This window comes from Camelus ferus, chromosome 4 (assembly GCF_009834535.1).
Source record: "Camelus ferus isolate YT-003-E chromosome 4, BCGSAC_Cfer_1.0, whole genome shotgun sequence".
Lineage (NCBI taxonomy): Eukaryota > Metazoa > Chordata > Mammalia > Artiodactyla > Camelidae > Camelus > Camelus ferus.
The window spans coordinates 65,949,973-65,976,913 of NC_045699.1; the positions used below are offsets into that span (position 1 = coordinate 65,949,973).

The 26,941-nt window shown below is 53.3% G+C and overlaps 1 protein-coding gene across 1 annotated transcript; it reads left to right on the forward strand.

Annotated features, from left to right (window-relative positions):
* Window positions 1–920: 920 nt before the first annotated feature.
* OLFML2A (olfactomedin like 2A) lies at window positions 921–25,594 on the forward strand. Its single transcript, XM_032478416.1, has 8 exons — window positions 921–1,172; window positions 9,189–9,452; window positions 14,363–14,470; window positions 17,423–17,632; window positions 19,483–19,729; window positions 21,831–22,061; window positions 23,151–23,336; window positions 24,336–25,594. Exons 1-8 carry the CDS (start codon window positions 1,071–1,073, stop codon window positions 24,938–24,940), a joined length of 1,953 nt encoding a protein of 650 aa, XP_032334307.1. The 5' UTR covers window positions 921–1,070; the 3' UTR covers window positions 24,941–25,594.
* The last annotated feature ends 1,347 nt before the right edge of the window (window positions 25,595–26,941 follow it).

The window sequence follows — 26,941 nt, forward strand, 5'->3', positions numbered from 1 at the left end:
AACAGACACAAATTGGAGCCTTCTCGGGTTAAGGGAGGGGTCATCTACAGAGACAGCGTGGACAGGGAAGAAAAGGGGGTCCACCCCCCCCCACACCCCTGGCAAACCCAGAGGCAGAAGGACCTACAAAAGGGACAGAGAAGGACTGCGGGGTGAGATCCGAGGAGCAATCAGAGAGAAACCGAGAGAGCAGAAAGTTGGAGAAGGGGGTGTGATCAAGGGCTGTAGATTCTCAAAAGGTAGAGAGGTGCCGCCTTGAGTTCAGTTACAGGAGGTCCCAGGGACCCCAAGAGGCATTTCCACAGTGAGACCGAAGACCCCTGGCGCCAGGGGATGGACAGGAAATCTGAGGAGTGGCGACCACAGACCGCTCCTGTGAAAGTTTTGCTGTTTAGGAAGCAGAGCAACAAGGCGCTCCCTCCTGAGGATGGGGAGGGTGCTTAAAAGGTTGGAGCTACTGCAGTTTTGTTAGGGATTAACGGGAGGGATCTCGGAGGGAGGAAGAAATGGAGCGTGAGGGAAACGAGTCTGAGCCGTGAGAACGGTAGAGCTGGCAATGTCGGGGTGTTGGAAGAGCTCAAAACCTCGCCTGCCCTGGAAACATCTCTCATTGAACTCTACAACCAACTCCAAAAGGAAAGCACTGTTCTCCCCCTTTTACAGACGAGGAAACGGAGGCGCAAAGAGGTGAAGAGACACGCCCAAGGTCCTACATCTCACTGAACAGGACCTCGGCCGGCGTGGGGAGCCCGCGATCCTCTCATTGCCCGCAGCCACTGCGGACTTGGAAAAGACCCTATTCTGTGTCCTTGCAGGGATGCCCTTTGGAGAGCCGCCCAATGGCAAAGAGGCCCCGCTGAGAGCGGTCCCGGCAGGGTGGGGTGCCCCCCTCCACCCTAGCTCCGCCCCCAGCGGCGCGGGAGGGGGCGCAGGGCGGGGAGCAGCGGGCGGACGGGGGGCGCGCCGCGCGGGTCGAGCTGGCGGCGGCACCCAGCTCGCAGTGCTGCCCGCGCTTCCCGGCGTCCGCGCCCGCGGCCTGTGCCCGCCGTGCCCGCCGTGCCCTTTCCGCCATGGCCGCGGCCGCCCTCGCGCCCAGACCCGAGTCCCGGCCGCTGCCTCTGCTCCTGCTGCTGCTGCTGCTGCGCGCCGGCTCCGTGCGCGCCGACAGTAAGGTACGCACGGCCCTCCGACCCGGGCGCAGCTCGGCGGGAAGCTGGGCGCGAGGGGGCGCTGTGGCTGGGGGTGCGGGCCAAGCTGGTTGTCTAGGGCCGGGAACCAAGGACCAGGAGAGGGGAGACCGGACCTGGGGTTTACCACGGAAGCCACAGGGGCCAGGACCCCGGGAGAGGAGCGCTTCGGGGAAGAAGCTCTGGAGATCGTAGGGGTGCTTGTGGCCTGGAGCCTCAGAAAGGGGCGCTGGGACCCAGTCCAGTGCGGGGTAGTGGGGAGGTGTCAGCACTGAAACCCAGGGCTAGGGAGAAGGGGCGCCGGGAGCTTGGAGGAGGGACAGACTGGGAGATGCAGTCCCCAGCCTAGGAAGGGGATTCCCAGGAGCACTGGGCAAGGGCAACCTGGAAATCTGGCTGAAAGTTTTCATGGGAGGCCGACCCACGTGGGGGCAGTGGTAATTGCTACCCAGAGACTCCTAGGTTTGCAGCAGGCCCTGGGCCAAGGCTTTGAGGCCATACTGGGGACCCAAAGCTCCTCTGCAATGAACCCAACTGGGCTTGCCACTTTACTGACTTCTAGCGCTCCTGCCAGGGATCTGATGTACCCTCTAGAGGACACTGTGTCTCCAGAAGTAACTGAGCTGTTCTCAGTTGTGGCTAAAAGGATCTCCTCTGGTGTCAAGGATCTACCTGGGTTCAAATCCTACCTCCATCTGTCAGCTAGATGACCTTGGGCATGCACCTCTCTGAGCCTCCAATTTCCTCACCTGTAAATACGGAAATAACATAGTTTCCGCTCCCCACAGTTGATCTCTAGATTAGTGAGATCAGGCCTGGAAAATACTTAGCATCACTCTGGCACTTAGTGGGTGCCCAATAAATGATACTGTCATTATGAAATCTTACCACAGAGACCCCAAAAGGGGGTGAGATCCAGAACATGGAGAGAGGAAGCACTTAGGGTCAGTAAGAGCAGGGACCCCTTGAGGATGGGTTGGGACTGGGGGAGAGTGAGGAAGAGCATGAGAGCAAGAATGACTTTTCTTGTCTCTCCAGCCTCTTTCCTGGGTAAAAGGTGAGGCAGGTAAAGGGTAGAGGCTACTAGCCACACGGTAAGTATATGAGCAGTGGGCACTGACAGACCCTCAGCCTGAAGATTCAGTTCAGGGTATGCAAACAAGTGAGCTGCAGTCCTGGCCGTGTGCTCCAAAGACAAGGAGAGAAAGAGTATCATTTCCATGTTACAGATAGGAAATTAGGATGTATAGAAAGGCAGCTTGCTTGTCAATCAAAAAACCTAAATTCTGGCCCTTTGTTGTTCTTTGGTTGTGTGACCTTGGGCAAGTCACTGTCTGTTTCTGGACCTTGGTTCCACCCCATCTGAAAAATATTATCTTCCCAATTTCCCTTCCATATAGAGCCTTCTAGGATTCCCTGTCCTGGCTAAGGATGGGGAACAAGTGAGCAAAAAAAAAAAAACAAAAAAAACCCCCAGAAAACCTGTTCAGCACTCTGCCTCCTCTCATCTCTCTGGCTGGGAGAAATATTTGGTCTTAGGTGTCCTCCCAGCTGTGCAGAGAGCTGTAGAGCTTGTGGAGGGAGGGCTTGCATTCAAAGCAAAGCAAAGACAAAGAAAACCCAACAGCCTGTTTATGTAGTGAGTCAGCCAAACACTTGCTAGGTTGGGGATGTGTGTGTGTGTGTTTAGTTGTCCCAGGGCAAGCTGGGGCTGGTGGGGTGAGGAGGCACATCCTAGAGTTTAGAGGATGAAGCAGCTGGGGGACTCAGCACAGCCCTCCCCCAGACACCTCCCACCCTACAGCACTTGAGCCAGCTGGGAAAAATAAAAATCAAGTGATGGGTGAATTTACTCCGCATTCCTCAGCACAGCCGGACTCCTGCTGGCTCTGTAGAGAGAGCTGTTTTCATTATCACCCTCTCCCTCCCCCGTAACAATCCTCCTTCCTCTTCAAGCCTGTCCTATTTTCTGAGGGTGACGGGAGAGCCCTTTGGAGGGCCAGTCTGGGACTTGAAGTCTATCTAGGGCCCTAAAGGGTTAAGTTGGCCCCTCCTCACACTTCCTGCTCCTGGGAGGTCCAGCCTCCTCTCCTGCCCAGTACTTTACGGGGGTACAGGGGCAGCTCAACCCCAGTACTCTTGGCCAGCTCCTCGCTCAGTGTGTTTTAATTTTGTGTTTATAACAAGGTCTCTCCGAAACAGGACTTGCAGTTTCCATCTAAGGAAGTGCTTTGTCCATCTTAGGAGTGGGAGGAGTCCCTGGCATTTCTGAGGGGCTGCCCAGTGTGGAGGTTAGGATGGACGGTCAGGTAACCACACGGCACCCAGGCATGGCTGCAGAAACCTCTGGGAACCTGCTTTTCGCTGCATGTCCTTGGACTGTGGCTGAGAACTCCCCATCTCTACCTCAGTCTGTGAAAGAGCTGCTGGGTGGACAGCGGGGAGGCCAAGGTTTGTGGGAACTGAGCCAGGGAGGGGAGCAGGAGGGGCTGGAGCAAGCAGGCGGTGGTGTCCCAGGCTGGATCAGATGTTCCAGGCCAGGCCAGTTGCAGAGACTTAGGTGTTGCTCCTCCTCTGCTCAGGGAGTTTCCGCTTGTGGGTATAATTGGAAACAGGCCCCAGAGCAGGCAAGGACTGCACGGTGATGGAGTCGTCCTTCCACACACAGAGAGTGTAGGGCCACTCTCTGCAGGAAAGGTCTTGCCCCGTCTCTCCCAGTGGCTGGGGTACATGAAGAGCATCCTAGGTGTCAAGGCCCCTGCCCAGGATTTACATTCAGGATCTTACACAACACTCAGAGACTTCGGTGGTCCCTCCCTGTTAAACAGATTTAAATACTGAGTCTCAAAAGAGTCAGGTTGGGGCTGCTTAAAAATCCTAGACAGGGACCTTGGAGAGTTTGAAGATTCCTGGAGGTCTGGGTTCTCAGCCTTTAGTGAGCATCCAGATGACTGGGGGAGCCTGAGAGAGTCTGAGTCAATGGGTGCAGAGTAAGGACAGTGCATCTGTGTTTTACAAGTCTTTCCACCCCAGGTAATTCTGAGGCGCATCCCCTAGTTGAGAGCTCATGGAAGTTTGTGGAGCAAGAGAGTAACAGATCATCAAAGAGGAGCTTTTGGAAGGTTAATCCAGCAGAGAGGAGGCTCCTGTATTGTCCAGGTAGCAATTAATGCAACCTGAACTCAGGCTGTGGCCATGGAGTAGAAAGCAAGGGATGGAGATGGGAGATATTTAGGTTGAAGCATCAAAAGAATAAGACTGATAGGTTCCAGAGTAAGGAGGCCTAGAGATCTGGGTTGGGCAGGAGTGTAGGTAGACATGGGTGTGGGAGAAGATGCTGGGCCCTATTTTGGATAGATTAAGTTTGGAGTGCATGTGGGCATCCAGGGGGTGGGGTCGAGCTGGCAGTGGGCTCTAGGGGAGGTCTTTACCTGCAGGAGGACATGGAAACTGCCTCTCGGTGAGTCTGTGCTAGCTATGAGAGAAGAGGGAAGACTCAATCTCAAGGTAACACAATTTGAACCTGTTCTGTTTCCAGAACATTTTATGGGTTAAGTCTCCTCTTCCCCATTCTGGCCAGATTTATCCAGCTCTCTTCAGAAAAATCTCAAGTACGTCTTCTCACCATCTTATTGTGGGATTTCCTTGCAAATAGCTAGGGACTCTTTAAGCACAAACCACCCACACTTCTGGGGGCTTTGGCAGCAAGTGTGCTGAGTGAGGCTGGAAGAAGAGATGAGGGGCTGAGGCAGGGACTTTCCTGCTTGGCAGCGACTCCAGCCCCCATGCCAAGGGCAAGGTGGATCAGGCCCAGTGGGAGCCCCATTTCCTGGGCCCAGTCCAGGGCCACTTTCTCTATCCCAGCCCAAGTGCTGGTGGAGGAGCCCTTGCCTGATGACTAGGGATGGTCCTAGGAGGAAGAGCATGTGAACTAAATTTTGGAGTCAGGCTGCGCTGTGTGATGCTGGGCAAGCTCCTAGTCTTCTCTGGTGCTCAGATTTCTCCTCTCTAAGATGGGGCTGTGTTGAGAGCAAAGAGAGGTAGAAGATGATGTACAAATGTAGGGAGGGATGTTGGCAATGACTTCAATAGCAGGTACCACTTAGCAGTTGTTCTGTGCCAGGCTCTGTGCCAGGCGCTCTGCATGCATTGACTCATTTTAGCCTCAGGACAAGCTTATGAGGAAAGGACTGTTACCCTCCTCATTTTACAGAGGGGGAAGCTGAGGCTCAGAGGGGTCAAGACCGTGCAGGGAGGACACGTGCGAGCTGGGATTTGAGCCCAGGCCTGGCTCCTTCCCATGGCGCTCTCCAGCCTCCAGTCAAACACCACAGGACACAGTAACCACAGGAGGTGGGGCCCTGCCTGGGCTCCCGGCAGCTGGGGCTGGAGCAGAGGCCCTCCTCCGACTCCTGACTCCTGGCCCATGTCAGGGCCTTGGCCGCCCCCACCAGGACGTAGCACCTCATCTGAGGAGGGAAGGAATGTTGCAGTCTGATGTTGAGGCTGCTGCTGGTGGGGATGGGCGTGGAGATTATGGTTGGGTCCCAAGGAAGAGACCTCTCTGGCCTGGCCACACAGAACACACCACACCCACCCACTAGTCTCTTAGCCCCACCTGGGGGAGTGGGTGGTGGTGGCTAGGGGCCCCAGCAGAGCTGGGAAGGGGGCCCAGAAGCCTTGAAGAGAAGGCAGGCTGCTGCACTAGCAACGATCTAAGGAATGCACAGCCGCCGAGCCTGGCTGTCACGTTCACAGGCAGGGAAAATTGCCCAGCAGTGCCCAGAGTACACTTGGCCCACAGAGAGCCCAGGACAAGGTTTCCACCCATAGCCACCCCTCCCCCACCCTCCTCATCCTCCAGGGGAGTGTTGGTCCACCCACCCTGGGCTCTGATCCCCTTGAGCAAGCTCCAGGGCTGTTTCCTTGTCTGTAGGACACTGCTAAGAATATCTGCCAAAGAGATAAACAACCTCCTGTCAGGGTGACTGGCGGGAATAATAACAACTACGACACACAGGCTGCTGGGCGTGCTCCTGGTGGCTGGACTCAGCGTATTCTGGTATTCTCAGTCCTCACGTGCCCTTTATTGGGTAGATACTAGTAGTAACCTGCAGGCACAGACAGGTTAAGTAATCTGCCCAAGAGCACACAGCTGTAGGTGGCCCATGGCTGTGTTCCTAACCACTGCCCCATACTTGCCCAGCACTCAGTGAGTTCTCAGTAACTGTCTCGTCCCTGGGCCCTGCACCCCAGGCTTGCCTCCTCCATCCACTGTCTGTCCACAAAGCAGCCTGAGTGAGCTTCCCATGATGCAGATCGGACCCTGGCTCTCCCCTGCTTAAAACCCTCCCATGGCTCCCCAGTGTTTTCAGGAAGAAGCCCAGATCGTCACCTAGCTTGCAGGGCCCTCCATGAGCCGGGCTCTGCCCCCCCACCCCAGCCTTACCTCCTGCCACCCCAGGCTCTCTGCAAGCACCAGCCAGAGTGAACCTCCTCCAGGCCTCTAAAGTGCCGGGCCCTTGCTTGTCTTTGCATATCTGATTTGTTCTTCCTGGAATGCTCTGCTCCTGTTTCAAATTGTCCCCTGTGGTGCCCTCCTCCAACCAGTCTTTATGGGTGGCTTTCTCTATGCACTTTCTCTATGTCAGCTTCTCCTATGGCTGAGAAGTTCAAGGATGTACCTCCATCTATTTCTTCTGCACCTCCAGGTATCAACCACAGTCTGGCAGAGGCCAGGAGCTCTAACATGTGTCTGAGGGCTTAGAGGAGAAACAGAGTGCCTATGTATCCAGAGGGCCCTTGGATACTCTTGGGGGCTGGGCTCAGCAGATAGTCCAAGAGAGTCATGAACTCACCTGGGTTATGATGGCTTCCATGAAAGCTGAGTAGCCATGAGGCCTGGTATGTTTGTTGACTGAGCTATGAATAGTTGTGTCCCCAAAGTCTGGAGCCCAGGATGGGCTGACTGAGCCAGCTAGGCGGATGGCGGGTTGGGGCTCCCAGAGCCCAGCTGATGTGTGAGGGCAGGCAGTCTGGAGGCAACTGAGCCTGGCACCTGCCACTGATCTCACTGAGCTGACTCCTGCAGGCACAAAGTGACCAGTGACCAGTGACCACACCTAGACACTGGGTGTATGGCAGCCCAGGGTGGGATTGAAGGAGAAGGGAGGAAGGTACGGAAACCACTAAGTGAGGTCATGTTATCTCATTTGAGCCTCACTACCAGGAGGCTGGGTATCGAGTCATCCATTTTACCAATGAGGGAACAAGACTCAGAGAGGTTCTATAACCTATTTAAGGTCACACAGGGTTTGGGGGAACAGATTTGTAGGAGAAGTAGCATAGCCCAGTGATTTTGATCTGGAGTCAGGTCCAAAGCTGGATCTTCCCAGTCAAAGCTATGTGAACTTGGACATGTGAATTCACCTCTCTGAGCCTCGGTTTCTTTAACCGTATTAATAATGGCTCACATGTCTTCAAACACGCTCACGATTGCAAGGTTCTGTTCTTTACCTCCATTAGCTCATTTAATCTTCACAACAACCCATGAGGCACAACCCCATTTTAAAAATGGAAAAGATGCACAGAAAGTTTGGGTTGCCCACCATCTCACAGTTACTAACCATGCTCTTAGCCCTGTGCTCTGAAGTGTCTGTAAAATGCAGGCTCATTTATTCAACAGATATGTACAGAGCTCCTACTATGGGCCAGGCAGGCAGTGTTCTGGGAATATAGGAGGGAACTAGAAAAAGCCCCTGCCTCTACTGGTGCCTTCATTAGAGTATGGGAGACAAATAAGCAAACACAGATACAAGATTTCAGACAGCAATAGGTACAATAAAGAAAATAAGAGCCACTAGATAAGGGGACAGAGAGTAATGGAAATGGTGATCAGGGAAGGCTTCTTGGAGGAGGTGATGTATAAGCTAATGTGAAGGAATGAACCAAGGAAATATCAGGGTTTCAGGATGAGGGTACCAAATATGCAAAGGCCCTGAGGCTGGGGTGGGATGAAGGAAAAAGTGGCAAGAGGAGGGGTTTGGGAGAGGGTGTCAGCTCACCTAGGCCTTGAAGGCCATGGTGAGGACTTTGGAGGTAATGATACCCCCGTACACAGATATTATTAAAGGGTGTAAGGCATATGAAACCTGGGAGATAATAAGTGCTCAATAAGAGGTCTCCATTTATATTTTTTACTGTTGTGGTAAAATATACATAACATAAAATTTACCATTTTAAAGTATACAATTCAGTGGCACTTATGTAGTACATTGACAGTGTTGTGCAACCATCACCATTACCTAGTTCCAGAAAATGTTCATCACTCCGAAAGGAAACCCTATACCCATTAAGCAGACACTCCCCGTTTGCTCTTCTCTCTACATCCTGGGAACCGCTAATTTGCTTTTTCTCTCTAGGGATTTGCCTATTCTGAATATTAACAGAAATGCAATCATACAGTATGTGGCCTTTTGTGTCTGGTTTCTTTCATTTAGTATATTTTTCAGGGTTCATCCACGTAGCATGTATCAGTACTTCGTTCTTTTTATGGCTGAATAATATTCCATTGTGTGGATATACCACACTTTGTTTATCCATTCATCAGTCGGTGAACATTTGGTTGTTTCTACCTTGTGGCTATTGCGAATGATGCTGCTGTGAACATTCATGTACAAGTCCTTGTTTGAATACCTGTTTTCAATCCTTTGGGTATATACCGAGGGGAGTTGAATTATTGGATCACATGGTAATTCTATGGTTAATGTACTGAGAAACAGCCAAACTGTTTATCACAGCAGCCATTACTCTTTTCATTGTTGTTTATTATTATAACGCCTCTGTTTCCTTGTAAGGGTTGCTAACTAGCTCCTCAGCCCACCCTACCCATGCCCCTAAAGGCCAGATGGGGGCGAGATCCCGCTACCTGCCCCTCCCTCTCCTTCCCTCCCCTCCTCTCCCCCTTCCTCCCAGCATTGGCCTTTGGCTCACCTCTTGCAGGTGTTTGGCGACGTGGACCAGGTGCGCATGACCTCGGAGGGCTCCGACTGCCGCTGCAAGTGCATCATGCGGCCGCTGAGCAAGGACGCGTGCAGCCGCGTGCGCAGCGGGCGGGCGCGCGTGGAGGACTTCTACACGGTGGAGACGGTGAGCTCCGGGACCGACTGCCGCTGCTCCTGCACGGCGCCGCCCTCCTCGCTCAACCCCTGCGAGAACGAGTGGAAGATGGAGAAACTCAAGAAACAGGCACCCGAGCTCCTTAAGGTAGACTTTCTGGAGTAAAGGCAGGGATGGGAACCCCTCCTGCGTGAGTACCTAGCATGGGCTGGTGCCAGGCTGTACCTCCAGGAAAAGTCCACACATTCTAAGGCAGGGACTATTATCATCCCATCTCACAGGGGAGGAAACAGAGGATCCCTGAAAGGAAGCCATTCCCTGCCTGCCTGAGCCCATGCGGCCAGTCAGTGATGGAGGCAGCATTCTTTAGCTGGTTTACTGAATCTAACCCTTATCACCTACTCCAGCGTCCTGTATTTTACCCAAACCAAGTCATCTGTTGGCACCTCCATGGAGTATTTTAAATTTTAAATTTTGTGGCATTTGATTGTGTTCAATGTATAATAACATTTCCCATATTCACATACCACCAATGTGCCAGATGTTGTGCTAAGCTCTTCTTACACATTATTTCTCTAAATTCTTAAATGATTCTGTGAAATATGGGATCTTTGTCCTCATTTTATAGGCAAGAAAGCTGAGGCTCGAAGTCGGGTACCTGGCCCGAACTCTCACATAATGACATGCAGCCTCAAGTTTATACCATTCTTCTATGTGAATTTTATACTTATAACCCCACCACCACCACCACAGGAAGATTAGAAAGTGGCACCACCTCTGGGCGACACAGCCCCGTGCGGGGCCCACCAGCAGGCCCATGGCTTGGATAGGCATGTGCAGGCTAGGTCACAGTCCCCCAGCCAGCCAGGCACCTCTGTGCCGTCCACACCATGCTCGATCTGGTGTTTGGTGGGCCTGGTGGGGTTGGGATTTGAACTCAGGTCCTGCTGTGTCCAAAGCATGTGTTCTAAATCACCCTGCTCTCCTGTCTTCATTTTTGCAATAGCCCAGATAATTTGGTGGCATTTGAGAGGATCTTTTTCGTTAATAATTTCTTCCAAACGTGTATCTATTTTGCCCTTTTTGTGTCAAGAACTGTGAAGTTGCCTAAAATGTCACCCTACTTGTTAGCCTGCCAGTCTCATGGACACTGTCGGAAGACACAAGCCAGGGACAAAGGACTTTATTACTCAGAGTGTCTCCACTTTCTTCTACTGGTTCTCCCACTCCACTTCCCACAGGGGGATGCCGTGAGGGCCATGTAACACCTGCACACACACGGATGTTTTCCGAGAGAGAAGCCCCAACTTAGATACTCCAGATCTTTTATAACAGGCACCGACATGCCTTCCCGGCTCCAGAGGGAAATACTCTCTGGATGTGCCAAGGCTGCTCACTGTACAAGACGGTCTGCAAGAAGGACAGTCAGTGCCTCTGCAGGCAAGACATGCAGAAAAGCAAGAGGCCCATGAACAACTGTCTCCCAGCATGTGGCTAAAAATGTTTTCTCTAAATATAACTTTAGTTTTATTTTTGTAACAACTGAATGGATACCAAAACTCTCAAAGTTGTTGGTGGGGAGGGGGGTTAACTTTTAGGCCATGTGGCCTCTTGACAGTTTGTGAGTCCCTGGGCCACACTATCTCCCTGGGGATCCACTAGGGTCCTGCAGACTCCAGGCACTGAAGCCATAGGCCAGTTACAGGGACAAACCCAACTTTCAGATCTACTTCTCAATAACTGAATTGTAAGCATACTTGACATGAGGATCCACAAAACCTTTTTTAAAATGCTGGTTAATTTAATTCTTGCTACAACCCTTTGGAGAGGGAACTTACTAAAGTTCCCAGCTTTACCCGGGGGTGGGGGGGAGGGAATCTGAAGCCCAGAGAGGGATTGTGACTTGCCTAAGAGCACATGGTAATAAATTGACAGCACTAAGATTTGAACCCAGGAATTCTCTGCTGTGTCCCCTTGCCCACTGGAATGGTCACTAGGCAGTTCTCTCAGCCAGGAGCCCAGTGGCCTTTAGGCCCTTTAGGCCCTTCAGTGCACAGCAGCCATGGGGGTTTTTATTCAGCCTTAGAGGACTGGAGGGGGGCAGTGGTGGGATTAACTCACAGGTGGGGTTGTAGGAGGAACACAGAGAAGATACTCTGCCTCTCTGACACTGTTGGAGCAGGAGTGAGTACCTGAGAGGTACCCAGAGAACCCCAGGAGGAGAAGCAGACAGAGACAGAGTGAGACAGGGCTGAGGCCTCTCCCATTTGGCTTAGCTCCCCCTCCCTCAGTGGGGGGCTCTCCGTGGACAGCCCCCCAGGAGAGACGGTTAGGGGAAGCCACTGTGGAGAGGGCCAGGGCACACCCACCCTGTACCTACCCCTTGTCTCTACCCCACCCCTTCCCCTCCAGCTAAGAACTCCAGCTGTGATGTGGCATAACTCTGAGTAGGAGGGATGGGATTCTAGATCCCCTTTCTTGGGGAGGTTGGCTTCAGGGGGCATACCTTTCTCCTCTTCATCCCCTTTCCTTCTGGACATGAACTAGACGTGGCCCCACTGTTGAGGAATCCCTAGTCTTGTGGGTACACAGCTCCTGACCTTGGTAATGGCAGTGTGGTCAGCGCTGAGCCAAGGGACGTCCCAGGGACCATGGGAAACCAGAGGAGGAGGTAATATTAGAGCTGGGCTTTGAGGGATGTGTAGGAGTCCCTCAGGTAGAGCAGAAATAAGGACATTCTGGGTGAGAGTCAGTGGAGTAGGTGTGACCCAGGGTGCCTTCCTGCCCTCTCTCTGCCCCAGCCCCACTAGCACCTGTCAGTTCCTCTAACATAGTGCTTCTCAAACTGTAGGGGGTGAAAGACCAAATTTTTTTTAAGATCTGTCAAGAACCAATACTTCTGTAAAATACTATAAAAATGAATTGTTAGAGAAATGAAATGGAATGGAAATAGATGTGCAAAATAAATTCCAGTGTTGTATTATTAGAGTCCACAGGTATAAAATTGCTCTGTCAAATGGCTCTGAAAGTGTGTATAAGCCTACTCTCACTTTTTGTAGTTATTGTATCACAGGCTGGTAACAAGCAGCTTAGACTGGTGCTGGTCCGCAGACCACACTTTGAGTAGCACAGCTCAAACACGCCATCTTTCTTCTCAACTCCAGCTCTGTGCACAAGCTGTTCCCTTTATTCCAGAAGCCTGGCATGTCCTTCTCCTGCCATCTTTGCCTAATTTGGGCTCCTCCTTCAGAGCTCAGTTCAAACCAAACTTCCTCCTGGCAGATTTTACTAACCCACACTCACTTCCAGACAAGGTCACGCCCCATTGTTAATGACCTGGGCACCTGTGTGTTACTCTGCATTCCTTGACAGCCTGTGAAAGACCATGAAGGCTCACGTCTGTCTTACTCATCACTGGCCCAGAGTGAACATTTGCTGAGGCCAGAGAAGGTGGCAGGGGCAGATCAAGGAGGGCTCGTATACCAGGCACAGAAGATAAGAAGCTACTTATGGGCACTGGGGAGCCACAGCAAGTAATCTAGCAGGGAAGAGAACCATGGTCAAAGCTGTGCTTTGGGAACCCAGTTTGGGTGGCCACAAAGGCAGCAGAGCGAAGCTGGGAAGTTCCATTTAGCCACCTGGAATAGTAATCATGATTGTTGATGTTCCCAAAGCCCTTGCTGTGTGCCCGCTCTGAGCTGAGCCCTGCCCAGACAGTACTGCTCCTCACCACAGCCTTGCTGCCCACTTCACCGAGAAGGAAGCTGAGGCCCAGGAGAGTCTACATGCGTTGTTCTCAAACTGAGTTCCACAGAGCCCTGGGAGCACTATGTAACCCCTCAGAGCCTGAGCAGGGTGGTAGGGGAGCAGAGAAGGTCCTATCCCTCCTTCCATCAGAGCCTTCCACCCCCTTTTCCTGTCTTAGAGATCAGAGTCTACTCAGAGAAAAGCTCTCTGGCTTAAAACAGCTTGAACACCCCTGGGAGAGTGGGAGTAAAACTGTGTTGGAAACAGCTGGCCAAGGCCAGGCAGGAGTGCTGGTCTGCTGAGACCCTGAGAAATGCACACAGGAGTGGGGGCTGGAGGAGCTGCCCACCAGGAGCAAGGGAAAGCTGACTTCCCAAGCCGTCCCCTGTGCCAAGCGTTCCCTGACACTCTCGCTGGCATCCTGGCCATCTGGAGAGAAGGATCACACCCTGATGTGGTGCCACAGAGAGGGGAAGGAGAGGGGGCGGCTCAGGGGAGAGCCCGGAACTGAGCAAGGGAGACGCAGCATCTGCCGCTGACTTGTGAAAGCCCCTCCCCCTCTCCTGGCCTCAGTTTCCCCATCTGAACACAGGACAGGAGCAGTAAAGCGTGATAGGAGAGAGGCTTTGGCTTCTGCTCCTGGCCCCACCATTTAGCAGCCAGGTGGCCTTAGCTTCACCTCTGTAAGCGGCAGCTGCCCAACTGTAAGATGAAAAGTTACCCAAGCCCCGTCTTAGGCTGGGTCCCTAGAAGCAGATTCTGAGGCGAGTGCCTTGTGTGCAGGGGTTTTATTAGGAAAATGCTCCTGGGAAAACGGATACTGAAGTGGGAGCAGCAGCAGGGACTGGTGGGGGAAAGAGGGAGGGAAAGAAGCCCAGCAGGGCTGTGGTCTCGGCTCACATTCCAGCTTCAGCCCCAGGGGCCGGGGGCTGGGTTCTAGATGCCCGCAGCAGGCAGGCATTGCCTACAGGCAGCCCCAGGAGGACATACCCTCCCAGGCACAGGGAAGCCAGGGATGGGCCCAAGGAGCAGTAGGAGGGATCCGGGGGATGAGGATGGAGCTCCTGCATCTCATGGGGTTGTTGAGGATTAAGTGATTGGCTCATTCAAGCCCATACCCGGTGCCTGCTACACAGTAAGTGCTCAAAAGATGGAACCGGTGCTTTTCTCGTGATATGAACAAGCTGGGTCTAGTCAAGCAGACCATTCTGAGGCTCTGGGGTTCTGGCTCTGGTGGGGCTCCTTTTGCACCCTCTGTGCCTGGCCGAGTGCTGGGCCCTTTCCCCTAACCTTCACCCTTCCCCGGGCAGCTGCAGTCCATGGTGGATCTCCTGGAGGGCACCTTGTACAGCATGGACCTGATGAAAGTGCACGCCTACGTCCACAAGGTGGCTTCCCAGATGAACACACTGGAAGAGGTAAGGGCAGGGCTCGAGCCAGAGGCCAGGCTGGTACGGTGCTGGGGGCCCAGGGCAGTGTCCGAAGGGGCCTGGGCAATTCTGTCTGGACCCTGGTGGCTGTTAGAAGCGGGAGTCCAGCAGGGAGCTGGGAGAAGGAGATATAAGCCACAGAGTCCAGCCTTTGGGGAAGAGTTCTGACTGGGCTTAAAGACCTGCAGGAAGCTGGAAGGCTGGGTGGAGAAACTGAGGCATGTGCTGGCTGTGTGAAAGGGATGTGGAGGGGGCTGTAACTTGCAGCTGCCCTCAGTTCGCCAAGACCAGGGCCCACATATTGTACGACTCCGGGGCAACCACGCACGTAAAATACGAGCACTGTGCAAGACTGGCCAAGCCCACTGGAACCAGGCTCAAGGCAGCATGGCTGTCCCAGGACCCACCTACAGCGGAGGCAGAGATGCTAAGTGTCTTCTCCTGGTCAGGACAAATGCGCTGGAGGGCTGGGCAGGTGGCTGAGACTGCCTCTTGAGGACAGGGACAGAGTTGAGTGAGTATGGAGGTCCAAGGCTGGAGGTTTGAGATTCGCATCTCTGCTGGCACAGCCTGGCCTCCGCCTGTTTCCTGCATCCGGTCCCTGCTGGGCTGCTGGGAGCCTGGGGACATGCAGCTGCCAGGAGGGGCGTGAGGGCTTCCTTTCCCAGCTTCCTTTCCAGAGGGAGGGGGCACCTGGGCATCCTGTGCCCCACGATGGGAGATTAACCCCTTACTAACCCGAAAGCTGGGGTCACAGTGGCTTTAATTATTCAAAATGTGTTTGGTGAGTATCTCTTACGAGCTAGGCCCACGCCAGCCTGGGAGAAACAGTTGTTGAATTTCTACTGTGCACCAGTTATTTCCTGTGCATCTAGTACGTGCCAGGCTCTGCTGTGTCTGGTTCCACAGTTAGCCTCCTTTGACCTTTCCTCTTGTAATCATAGGAAATGTTAACCCACTTCATGTAACTGTGAGCCAGGCAATCTGGAGGGTACCTCTGCAGAGCCTGGAACAAATCAGATAATATTTCCATAGTCATAAAGAAATGATTTTTTAATGATGTTCTGTTTTGCATTATCTGTGCTTTGCTTCCTGTTCGCTAAGTGATAACTGAAAACAAAAACAAAAACAAAAAACTTCTACTAATCCTGGAAGGCGGTGGAGGGAGCAAACTCACTCAGGAAGAGCTGGCTCCCTCTGCCCAAGGGGGAAACATCACAGGAGGTCAGGCAGCAATTTGGGGTCCCAGCTTCCCTCTGCTTTCTTCCCTTATAATAATGATCTTCAATGAGAGGTGATTTTGCTCCGTGGGGGGACAGCAAAATCTGGAGACATTTCTGCTTGTCCCCCACAGCTTGGGGGAGGTAGGTGGTGGGTGCTATTGGCTCTAGTAGGTAGAGGCCAGGGATTCCCAGTGCACAGGACAGCCCTACGGCGCACAAATGTCAACAGTGCTGCGGCTGAGAAACCTGCCTTACACAGTTTGCCTTCTGTCTGCCCTGTGATCCAGTTTAGAATGCACTTTCTTATTCCTTAGCCTTTCTGGTCCTCACAGTCACCCTGACATTTAGTTGTTATTATGATAAGGATCCTCATTTTACAGGCAAGGAAACTGAGGTTCAGAGAGGTAAAGTCACTACTAGCTCAAAGTTACCCAGCCAGGAAGTGGAGAGCAAGGATTTGAACCCAGCTCAGTCCCAGCTCCTGCCCTGCTGTCTTTGGCCCCTGAACCTGTTTACACCCAGGGTTGAATGGACCTAAATCATTTTCAGGTTATCTTCTCCTCTGTACAAATTTCTGTCAATGAATATGAGCTCGTAATTCTGATGCTCCAGGGCTTCACAGCAAAGAGGTGCTTCCTGTATCTGACTCTATTCTCTTCCTTCAGCTGAGAAGGAGACTCAGACAAAAGAATGTCACACATACTCCCGACATGCTGAGGCTTTGGGGACCTGGGGCTGATATCTGCCAGACCACCTAGCTTTCCTGAGACCTGCCCAGTGGTTGAGACTAGCCTGGGACAAAGCCCAGCAATGAGGATCTGTGGATTGGGGGATCCACAGAGAGGAGCCTAGTGGTTCTAAGCAGTCCATGTGTTTCCAGCAGCATTCAGAACCAGGAGTAGCTCAGGAGATACTACGGGGTCGGGGTGAAGTAGGGGTGGGGCTGGGGGCTGCTAAAGCCAGGCAAGGTCCCCAGCAAGGAGGAGATGAGGCTGGGCAGGAGAATAAGACTAGGAGTAAAGGCAGGGCTTGGTTCTGTGGGAGGAGCCAACCCCACCCAGGAGAGAAGTCCGAGACTTAGAGACTAGGAGGAATCAGAGCCCCAAAGAGTTTCATTGTTTGAGTGTTTTATGAAAAGGAGGTATATATGTATTACTTGTGAAATTAAAAAGTAATTTTAAAGTAGCAAAAGAGCAACTTTTTAAATGATGGATCCATAATGAACTAGCTAAATACATTTTGGCCCATCGGTACCGTGGCAGACTGTGTGGCCAGTAAAGGGAATAGGCAGCACTATACACACAGATATGCAAGAGTCCCCAGAAAAGGCTCAAGTGAAAAGACAAAGTGGAAAGGAAAGAGAGAGAGAGACAGACAGACAAAAAGAAAGAAAGTTAGGTCAGCACTGAGAAACGGTGGGTGGGAGACAGTTTTTTATACCCATTTGTATCTTTTTAATTGAGTACTATGAACATATCTGTTTTTTCATTCATTCACTTTTTAAATAAAAAACTAATAACTACAGGGACTCTTAGCAGCTGGCTTTGTTCCACCCATGCTTGCTGGTGCTGCCCCCACCCCTTCCCCTAGGCCCTGCTCAGAAGAGGCAAAAAAGCCTCTGGGCAGCAAAGCTTGATGGCAGAAGTTGGGGTGACCCCCAGGGCAGCGGAGGAGGGGGTGCGGTCAGAGGAAGCTGGAAAGGGTCCTGCCCCCACAGAGCATCAAGGCCAACCTGAGCCGGGAGAACGAGGTGGTGAGGGAGAGCATGCGCCACTTCAGTGAGCAGCTGAAGCATTATGAGAACCACTCGGCCATCATGATGAGCATCAAGAAGGAGCTCTCCAGCCTGGGCCTCCAGCTGCTGCAGAAGGACGCAGCCACAGCACCTGCCGCTGCCCCGGCCACCGGCCCTGGGAGCAAGGCTCAGGTGAGGCCAGGGCTCTGATGATGGAGCCAGAAGGTGGGTGGGCTGGGAGCACAGTGTGTTAGGACCTCGGCCCTGAGGGCCAGCTAGATGGGAGTTTGAGGCTAGCCATGGGGCGGGGCTGAGAGCTGGCACAGCTGGAGAGTCCGTGGCGGGGCAGGGGCAGGTGGTGCCTGCTGTGCAGTGAGCAGTCAACACAGGTGAGCTGGGAGCAGACATGGAGATCCAGCCCAGGGGTGTGTCCCCTGAGCCAAGCATTTGGCAGTATTCTCATTCCTAGTTCTAAGCTAGTGGGAACAAGGCTGTAGAGATGACCCTCCCTGCCTGGCCCTGAGGGACCAAGTTGCCTGTAGCAAAACCTCTTTTAGCCTCCTCTGCTGTGACTGGGGCCCTGGTTGGATCAGACCTGCTCAGGGCGAGGTGGGCAATGCCTCCGGGACCCCAGCCAACTAATACCACTTCATCCAACCCATTCTGGGGTAGAGAACTCCTGCAGCAAACACCCAGACGTTCCACATTCAAGCTCAGAGCACAAAGTGAGCAGAAGCAGTGGTTTTGTCACCAAGCAGAGACACCCATGACATACAACAGACCTTTCAGCAAATTTAAAAAGAGATGAATTGCAGAAAAGGCTCTCCCTCTGGGCAAATCGTATAAAGGCTCCTTCCTGTGAAAGACACACACCAGGGTGTGTGGCTTGGCAAATGGGGTACAGACTAGACTTCAATTCCATTTATGCCCCTTTGACCAGTCACCAGGTACAGGACACAGCCCCCACCACTCCCATGGCAGCCTAGTTTTTGGGGAGCAGGGGAAGAAGGGAGTTGACTTCTTTGCAAACGTTATGTCAGTTACCCCATTACCCATCATGAGGAGGGATGCTTGTTGCCAGTCTCGCAGATGAGGAAACGTGGAGTGAGGTCACATGGAGAGGGTGGCTGTGCTGGAACCTGGATCTGCATGACTGCCAAGCCCCAAGCTCTTCCTCTCCACCCTCTGCCTCCTGTGCTGACATTGTGATGATGAGGCCATTCGTGTCTGCAACGGGGACCACCTAGACGCTGATAAAGCAGGGAGGAAGCCTGGTGCCTTGGCCCCGAGCTGGCTTCCTGCTCATTCCTGTGCCAGTTCCACGGCAAGAATGACTCCTGTTTGGGGAATGGCACAGAGGGTCTAGACACTGTCCTTGTTGTATCTCCCAGGGATTCTGACTAACAATGGGTGATGTCATAGGCTCTGTGTTCTTGTGCCAAGCCGACATCAGAGGCATTTAAAAGGAACTAAAAGGAACAAAATTCACAAAATGTTAGAAACAGCATGCCCTCTGGGCAGTGCCTTGATGACCAACCATCCCAGTCTGCCCAGGACTGAAGCATTTACCAGGATGCAAGACTTTTAGTGCTAAAACTGGGAAAGTTCCAGGCACACTGGGATGAATTGGTCACCCTGCCTAGGAGCCTGAGAACCTGTCTACATGCAGAGACCAGTGAGTGAGAGAGACTGGGTGGGAAGCTGACCAGTGATTACCTACCTCCCCAGGGAGCCGACCATTGTAGTTGACCCCCCCAGGCTGGGAGTGTGCCAGAGCTGGGAAGTGGATCAGGAATCTAGTCTACCATGGTGGGCTTCAAGCCTGCAGGGGAAATAGAGAGCTGAGTGGGGAAACTGAGGCATACCCCAGTCATGTATGTAACCACTATGGGAGGAAAGCTGTGACTTCATGGGATGTAGGGCCTGAAGCAACATGACTAACTTCCAGCCCCCACATGCTGAGCCTCTCTGATCGCCCCCTCCCCCGCCCCGCAACATCCCTCCTACCATCCCCCAACTCTGAGACTTCCCTTCTCCCCCAGGACACAGCTGGAGGGAAAGGCAAGGACAACAAATATGGCACCGTGCAGAAGAGCTTTGTAGACAAGGGCCTCCCAAAACCTCCTAAGGAGAAGCTGCTGAAGGCGGAGAAGCTGAGGATGGAGGGCGGCAAGAGCAGATTCCCCCGGCCCACAGCCAAGCCCCGGGCCCTGGCCCAGCAGCAGGCCGTGATCCGAGGCATCACCTACTACAAGGCGGGCAGGAAGGAGGCTCCGGAGGCCATGGCTGGTGAGTTGGGGGTGGAGGTGGGTTGAACCTTGGGGAGTGGGGGCCCCTGAGGAGACCTGGGTCTTCTCTCCAGTCAGACAGCCCCAGATCTCAGCCCCATGGGTTACCCGTTGGTGCTCTTTGCTCACCCACACAAAGGATAATCCCCGCTCAGAAGACTGTTGGGAATGAAATGATAAAATCAACACAAAGGACTACTCAGCTCCTCTCCAGTTCTCACAGCTGTCTCCACCCTCACTGGACTTTTCCTTCATCACTAAAAGATTTGCTGAAGATCCACTATGTACTTGCTGTATTTTCCAGACATTCTGCTTAACACAGAGCTCAGAGTCTAGTGGCAAAAAACATACCCATAACCAGGCAGCCCCACATGTGGGGTGGGAGAACGCAGAGACAGACCAGGGTTCTGGGAAATGCCATGGGGTCTTTGGAGGACCTCCCGTTTCCAGACTGGTCTTAGGATGGATGGCCTCTCCAGCATCTCTCACTGTTGTCCCCCCAGAGAAGAGCCCACAGACCCCTGTATCTTTCCTACAGTTTCCTGCCAGATCACAACAAAGGGCAACAAAATAGTTAACTGAGAAACAAGAGTGCCCAGACTTCTGGGCCATCCCCACTGGTGGGGCTCCTGAGTCCCTCTGAGCCCCTCCCCTGACGCCTGCTCTCGTCTGATGTCCCTGAGAGGTGTCCCAAGCCTGCTCCCCCTTCCTGGGGCCTGCTGACCACCTCCTCCGCGAGGCCCTCTGCCCAGCCTATGCCCAAGGGGTGTTGGGGGGGTGGAACTGCGAGGGACCAGTCTCCCTCAAGAGCCCCCCTCAGTTTTTGGTCTCTCATGGCTCAAGGGCCTCTTCTCCCAGCTCCTGGTGCCAGCTGTTGGCTCTGAATCCTGCCAACTCAGCCTGACCCCTGCCCCGGGCTCTGCCCAAGAACAGCTGCAGGCATCTGACTCTGTCAGCGAGGCCCGTGGGAACAAGCCCCTGTCCTGGCAGGCACTCCTGAGGCCCGCTGACCAGAGGGTGTGCCCCCATTCCCGAGAGACTCCCAGGGCTGCTCCACAGTGGGGCCCAGCTAAGCCCCTGAGCAAAGAGGAAGGCCGGCAGGGAGAGAAAAGGAAGAAGGCAGGCAGTTGTCCTGGAGTCAGGGGGCCTCAGTGCATCCCTGGGGCCCACACCATCACAGTCACAAGAGCACCATTCCTTTGTCCCTGGCATCCCAGCTTCCTGAGTCCTCTCACACGTGCTGCTGCACTTGATCGAGGTGAGGAAAGCAGCCCAGAGAGGTGAAGTGACTGCCTCCAGGTTCCACAGTGAGTTAGTAGGATTGGAACCTGGAAGCTGAGGAGTCCTGGTCCCCTGCTGTGTGCCATTGAGTCTTCCTGCCTTCCCTACTCGGACCGCATCCAACCCAGCCCAGGGAATTATGTGGGTCGGAGATGATCCAGAGATGCCCCCAAACCAGTCCCATGGAGCTGCAAAAGTCCTCCTATCAGCAAAGCAGGGGTGGGGGTGGGAGTGCCAGGAACTGAGAGATGGGAGATAGGAGACGAACGAGAGGACAGAGAGAGGGGTCAAGAGGTGACGGGAAGCTGGCTGCACCTGCCCTTCCTACTTGAAATGGCAAATCCTAGGTGAGAGGAACTAGAGGGTGGTTCCAGGGCAGAGGACAAGGAGAAAGTCTGTAAAATGGGAGAAAGGGTTTCTGCCTTCTGGAATTGAATACAGGAAATGAAAGAATTAGTACAGTGTTTGACACCTAGGAGGGAAAGGGGTCTCACAACTGGCGCCTCATATTTACCAGGATCTGTGCAAATGTTTTGTATACATTTTTCTCTAATCAGTACAACAGCTTAACGTGGTGAACCTCGTGATTCTCCTGAGGCTGACCGCGGCAGGGGACTTGGCTGAGGCCACTCACCGAGGGGCTTGGAGCCAGTCTGCTGACCACGAAGGCCTCCCCCCTCCCACTTAGAGGTCTTGTACTCCTCTGGGGTTGCTCCCACCTCCCCCCATGGCCCCAGAGCTGGGAGCCCGGTGTGCCTGGGCAGAACCCTGGGCGGCAGCAGGTGCCGCGTGGATCTGAGCACAGGAACTTCTCTCCACAGACAACGCCCTCAAGGGCACTTCCTGGCTAGAGCAGCTGCCACCCAGGGTAGAGGGCAGGCCACCCGAGCCCAACTTGGCAGAGCGTGACGAGGCTGGACCCAGGGCCTCCGAGAGAGCGGACTCGGCTCCTGGCACCCCCACCTCGAATCCCACCACCACCTCTACCCCGACTCCCACCACCAGTCCCCTGCCCACCGAGCCACCTCCACGCCCAGAAGTCCCCAGCCAAGGTGAGTAAGCCTCCCAAGGGTCAGCAATCCACAGCCTGTGGGCCAAATATAGCCTGCAGCCTGGTTTTGTATAGCCCTTGAGCCAAGGATGGTTTTTACATTTTTAAAGGGTTGTTAAAAAAAAAAAAAGAGGGAATATAGGACAGAAGTATGTGGTCTGGAAAGTGTAAAATGTTTCCTATCTGATCTTTACAGAAACAGTCTGACAACATTTACAGTGAAACAGGTAGTGTCTTCAACAAATTCTTCTTAAAAAAATCACCTAGGATCCTGTCATCAAATTCAGCAACTATTTTCACGTTTTTATTTCCTCTGTCCAGCCCTTTGGCTCTGTTTTTATGTGCACGTTTGCAGTTTTGGCTTGTGTCTTAGGTAGAAATCTTCCTCAATTCATCGAGCCTGTCCTTCTGGAGAGTATCTTGGCAACCTGTGATAGCAAGCCTTAAAACCATTCCCTACTTTCGTCCACGTGCATTCCACTTCCAGGACTCTTTCCTAAAGGATCCATCAGATCTGTGGACAACAGCTGCAGCTTAATTGGTTTCCTTGCAGCCTATTTCTAGTGTCAGAAAACTGAAAATAATCGAAAGGTCTAACACTGAGGGGACTGGTTAAATAAATTCAAGGGCATAGCTGTCTGGTGGCCTGGTGGAATCTTGGAATCACATCATTAAAAGGCCATTTAATGATGTGAGAAATTGCTCAGTGGAGGGAAAACAAAACAGGATACATAAAACTGTATATTCAGAAGAATCATGTTTTTTTTTTTAAGTATGTCTGCATGATTGAACATGCAAAGAAAAAAGAAAAGGAAGGAAATAGAACATGTTTAAAAGTGTCTTTGTATAGTGGAATTTTGAATGATTTTTATTTTCTTCACTCTCCTTTTCTAAATGTTCTGGGTTTTCTACAATGATCAGACATTGCTTTGATCATAAGGAAAGAAAAGAAAAAAAAAAGAAAAGAAAAGGCTGCAAACAGAACCTCAGGAGGGATTTAAGTAAGATGCAGATAATATTCCCAGGACTGTTGCTCTGGCTTGGGGCTGGTGGGGCTGCGTACCAAATGGGCACCCCTCGCTCCTCACAGGCAAGGAGGCGAGCTGTGAGGGCACCCTCAGAGCCGTGGATCCCCCCGTGAGGCACCACAGCTACGGGCGCCACGAGGGAGCCTGGATGAAGGACCCTGCTGCCAGGGATGACAGGATCTACGTCACCAACTACTACTATGGAAATAGCCTGGTGGAGTTCCGTAACCTGGAAAACTTCAAGCAAGGTCGGGAACGCCTGGGATGGGAAGGGGGCAGGTGTGGGTGGCCTGGGGCGGGTCCCGCATGGGGACTTGGCCTTTCCTTGCCTTGTGGTTTCCTGTGGTCCAGACTTTGCTAGGTTGGCCTAGCTCCAAATGGTCAGCACCTCCCACAAAAAAGGGAGTCTGGGGGTATCTCCTATGTGTTGGCACCGTGCTGGGAGCTGGAATGCAGCGGCAAACAAGATGGACATGGTCCTGCCCTCATGAGTATAACTTACTGTCAAGGGTAATAATACTTGGAGTTTCCACTTGTTGAGTGATTGTTATGCGCTAATCACCCTGTGTGTGTCAGCATATGGTATTTTCATAACTCCATGAGGTGGAGGGTTATCACCTTGTTTTACAGGTGAACAGAGCCCCAGGCCTTACAGGAGCGTCAAGTCTGGGCAGAGAAGGGCAGAATTTGGGTTATCAGATCTGGAACATGATGGGGAGAAAGGGTCGTTTAGACATGATCTGCCCTCCAGAAATGCACAATCTGATATGGGTAACAAAGGCTTAAAGAAACAATTTCAGTTTAGTGCTAGAGGGAGACCTCAGGGGGCTGCGGAACCCAGGCTGGAGATCAGGGAAGACTTCCCAGAGGAGGGGATGCAGAGGCATTCCCCAGGCAGATAGGGTGGAAATGGCAATCTAAGCAGAGGGAACAGCATGAGCGAACACCCTGAGACAGAACACAGGGGCTGGAATTAGCTGTCTAAATTTTGGCTGTGCTGTTCCACAACTGGGTGACTTTGAACCCTCTGAGCCTGTTTCCTCCTCGGCAAATGGGATAATAATAGTACCTCTTTCATGAGTCTGTCTTGATTGGATAAGATAACTGGCCAAGCTCCAGGCCCCTAGCACACTCGCTATCCATTGCTTGCTGGGGCACCGAAGAGTCCTGGGTGTCCTCATCGGTCCAGAGGGTGGGCTGGGGGTTGTCTGGGAGGCTCTGGTGTGACCGTGCGCCCCCCACCGCAGGCCGCTGGAGCAACATGTACAAGCTGCCCTACAACTGGATCGGCACGGGCCACGTGGTGTACCAGGGTGCCTTCTACTACAACCGCGCCTTCACCAAGAACATTATCAAGTACGACCTGCGGCAGCGCTTCGTGGCCTCCTGGGCGCTGCTGCCTGACGTGGTGTATGAAGACACCACCCCCTGGAAGTGGCGCGGCCACTCGGACATCGACTTCGCTGTGGACGAGAGCGGCCTGTGGGTCATCTACCCCGCCACAGACGACAGCGACGAGGCCCAGTCCGAGGTGATCGTGCTGAGCCGCCTGGACCCTGGCGACCTGTCAGTGCACCGCGAGACCACGTGGAAGACGCGGCTGCGTCGGAACTCCTACGGGAACTGCTTCCTGGTGTGCGGCATCCTGTACGCCGTGGACACGTACAACCAGCAGGAGGGCCACGTGGCCTACGCCTTCGACACGCACACGGGCACCGATGCCAGCCCGCAGCTGCCCTTCCTCAACGAGCACGCCTACACCACCCAGATCGACTACAACCCCAAGGAGCGGGTGCTATACGCCTGGGACAATGGCCACCAGCTCACCTACACCCTCCACTTCGTGGTCTGAGTGAGGACCTGTGCCCACAGGAGAGGAGTGGCTGTGGGCATGGGGGCTCCCCACAGCAACTCCTGCAACGGACTCCCTCAGCAAATATTTATTGGGGGCCAGGCCCGGGGCTAGGTGCTAGGCAGGCTGTGTAGCCAGGAGAAAACTTCCTTAGCACCCAGTGGAATAACAATCACTTCCACTCACAGAACACTGTGCCAAGAGCATCACTGTGCACTAACCCACTTAATCCTCCCAACAACACCCCTGGAGGGAGAGACAGTTAAACCCATTTAACAGATGAGACTGAGGCCTCAGCTTGGATCAGGCAGGTCCATTTTACAGATGAGGAGATCTGAACCATGCTCTCCTCTACCTCCAGTCCCCTCCCCTCTTCCTTTGTTTCTCTTGTTCTTTCAAATCTGTCTCCCTCCCCAGGGCTACTCAAAACCAGCGGCCTTTGGGACCAACACACTAGTGTTGGGTGGAAGCCCAGTTCTGTGTGCCACCCCAGGCCCCTGTTCCGACTGGGCTGTTGGTGGCCCTGGGCTTTGGGACCCTTGGCTAATACCCCTGCTCCTTGCCTTTGGCCCGTCCCCCATACCCACCCCACCCACTGTCGGACCACATTCCAAACCTCCACAGTCACCCAGCCACTAAGCAGAAACCACACCCTAAGAAAAAATACCAGCCCCCGTTCCAAGACCCCCTCCCTCTGTACTCATTTTTATTTTCTCTTGTTCTTCATCAGTGCCGTCATTTGTTTCTGCAGCAGCAGCAGCTGAAAAGACTACAGGCAGCTGCCTGCCAGCAGCAGCTCTACCAGGGTGGGGAACTGGGCCAGGCCCCAAGGCTCCCTCTCCACCCAAAAGTGCTGGATTTGGCCACATACCCGGGCTGTGGGACCTCTCCCCAGACCCTCCCAGAGCCTTTGGGCCTGGGGTCCACCTCATCCTTTCTCTCCAGGCCTTTGAACCCACAGTCTATGTGCACTCAGGGATACCTCCAGGTCTGCCATGAGCAAGACCCCAGGCCTGAGGCTGGGTGGTGTCAGGATGAAACAGGCCCCCTCTTCCTTGTCAGTCCTAACCTGGTCATTTGGTGTGATAGCCCAGCAGTCTCGGGAGCTGGCGAAGGCTAAGATCTGGGCAGTCAGATCCAGAGGAGATTTCAGACCTTCTGATTGCAGGGAAGAGCCAGAGAGAAGCTGGGAGGGAAGGAGAAAGGGGCTGTGAATCGGACTTTTCCTGGCTTCAGAGATGTTGGTGTCAGGGCGGCCCTGAGCACAAGACTTGGGGCTGAGGATGCACAGGTGGACTACCTCACCTGGTGCTCCCCTGAGCCTCAGACACAGGCAGCCCAGAGGACCAAACCTTCAGACCGGCCCCTCATATGCTTTGAACAGCATTTTTAGAGCTGGGAAGAAGTTCTCTGGTCCAACTCCCTATATCATCAAAGGAGAAATAGGCCCAGAAAGGTTTAGAGAATGGCTTGGGGTCACACTGGGAACAGGACACAGTCGAGCTCCTTCCAGAAGGGCTTCAGCTGTATCCTTTACTTTCCTGGCTTAGAGGCAGCTAGGCAACAGGCCACCCAGCACCCAGGCCATCCCAACACCTTTGGAAGGTGTTTACTGCTGATCTCTACACAACCCCAGACCCTGTCCCCATGCCAGCTCCCAGGTATCTGTATATATGAACACCCAGCTGCCATGTTAGGAAATTCAGCTGCATACCCAAGAGTGTAAGGAATTGCATTTTGTGCAGAAGACATTTCTTTTAGGCGTTGTCAGGTGATGTTGTTTTGTTTAAGCTGTAACTCACCCCGGAAATAAAGGGGAATGATGACGCCCAGCCAAGCAAGGCCTGACTCATAGCGGTGGACACATCCAGCCTCCCCCACCCAGCCGAACGCCTAGGGCTCGGCTTACAGACTCTTCAGGGGGCTGCGAGCCCCGGCGTTTCCCTTGGCCCTGGGTGTGGGTTTCAGAAGACTCTTGTCTTTTGTGATATCACAGCCCAA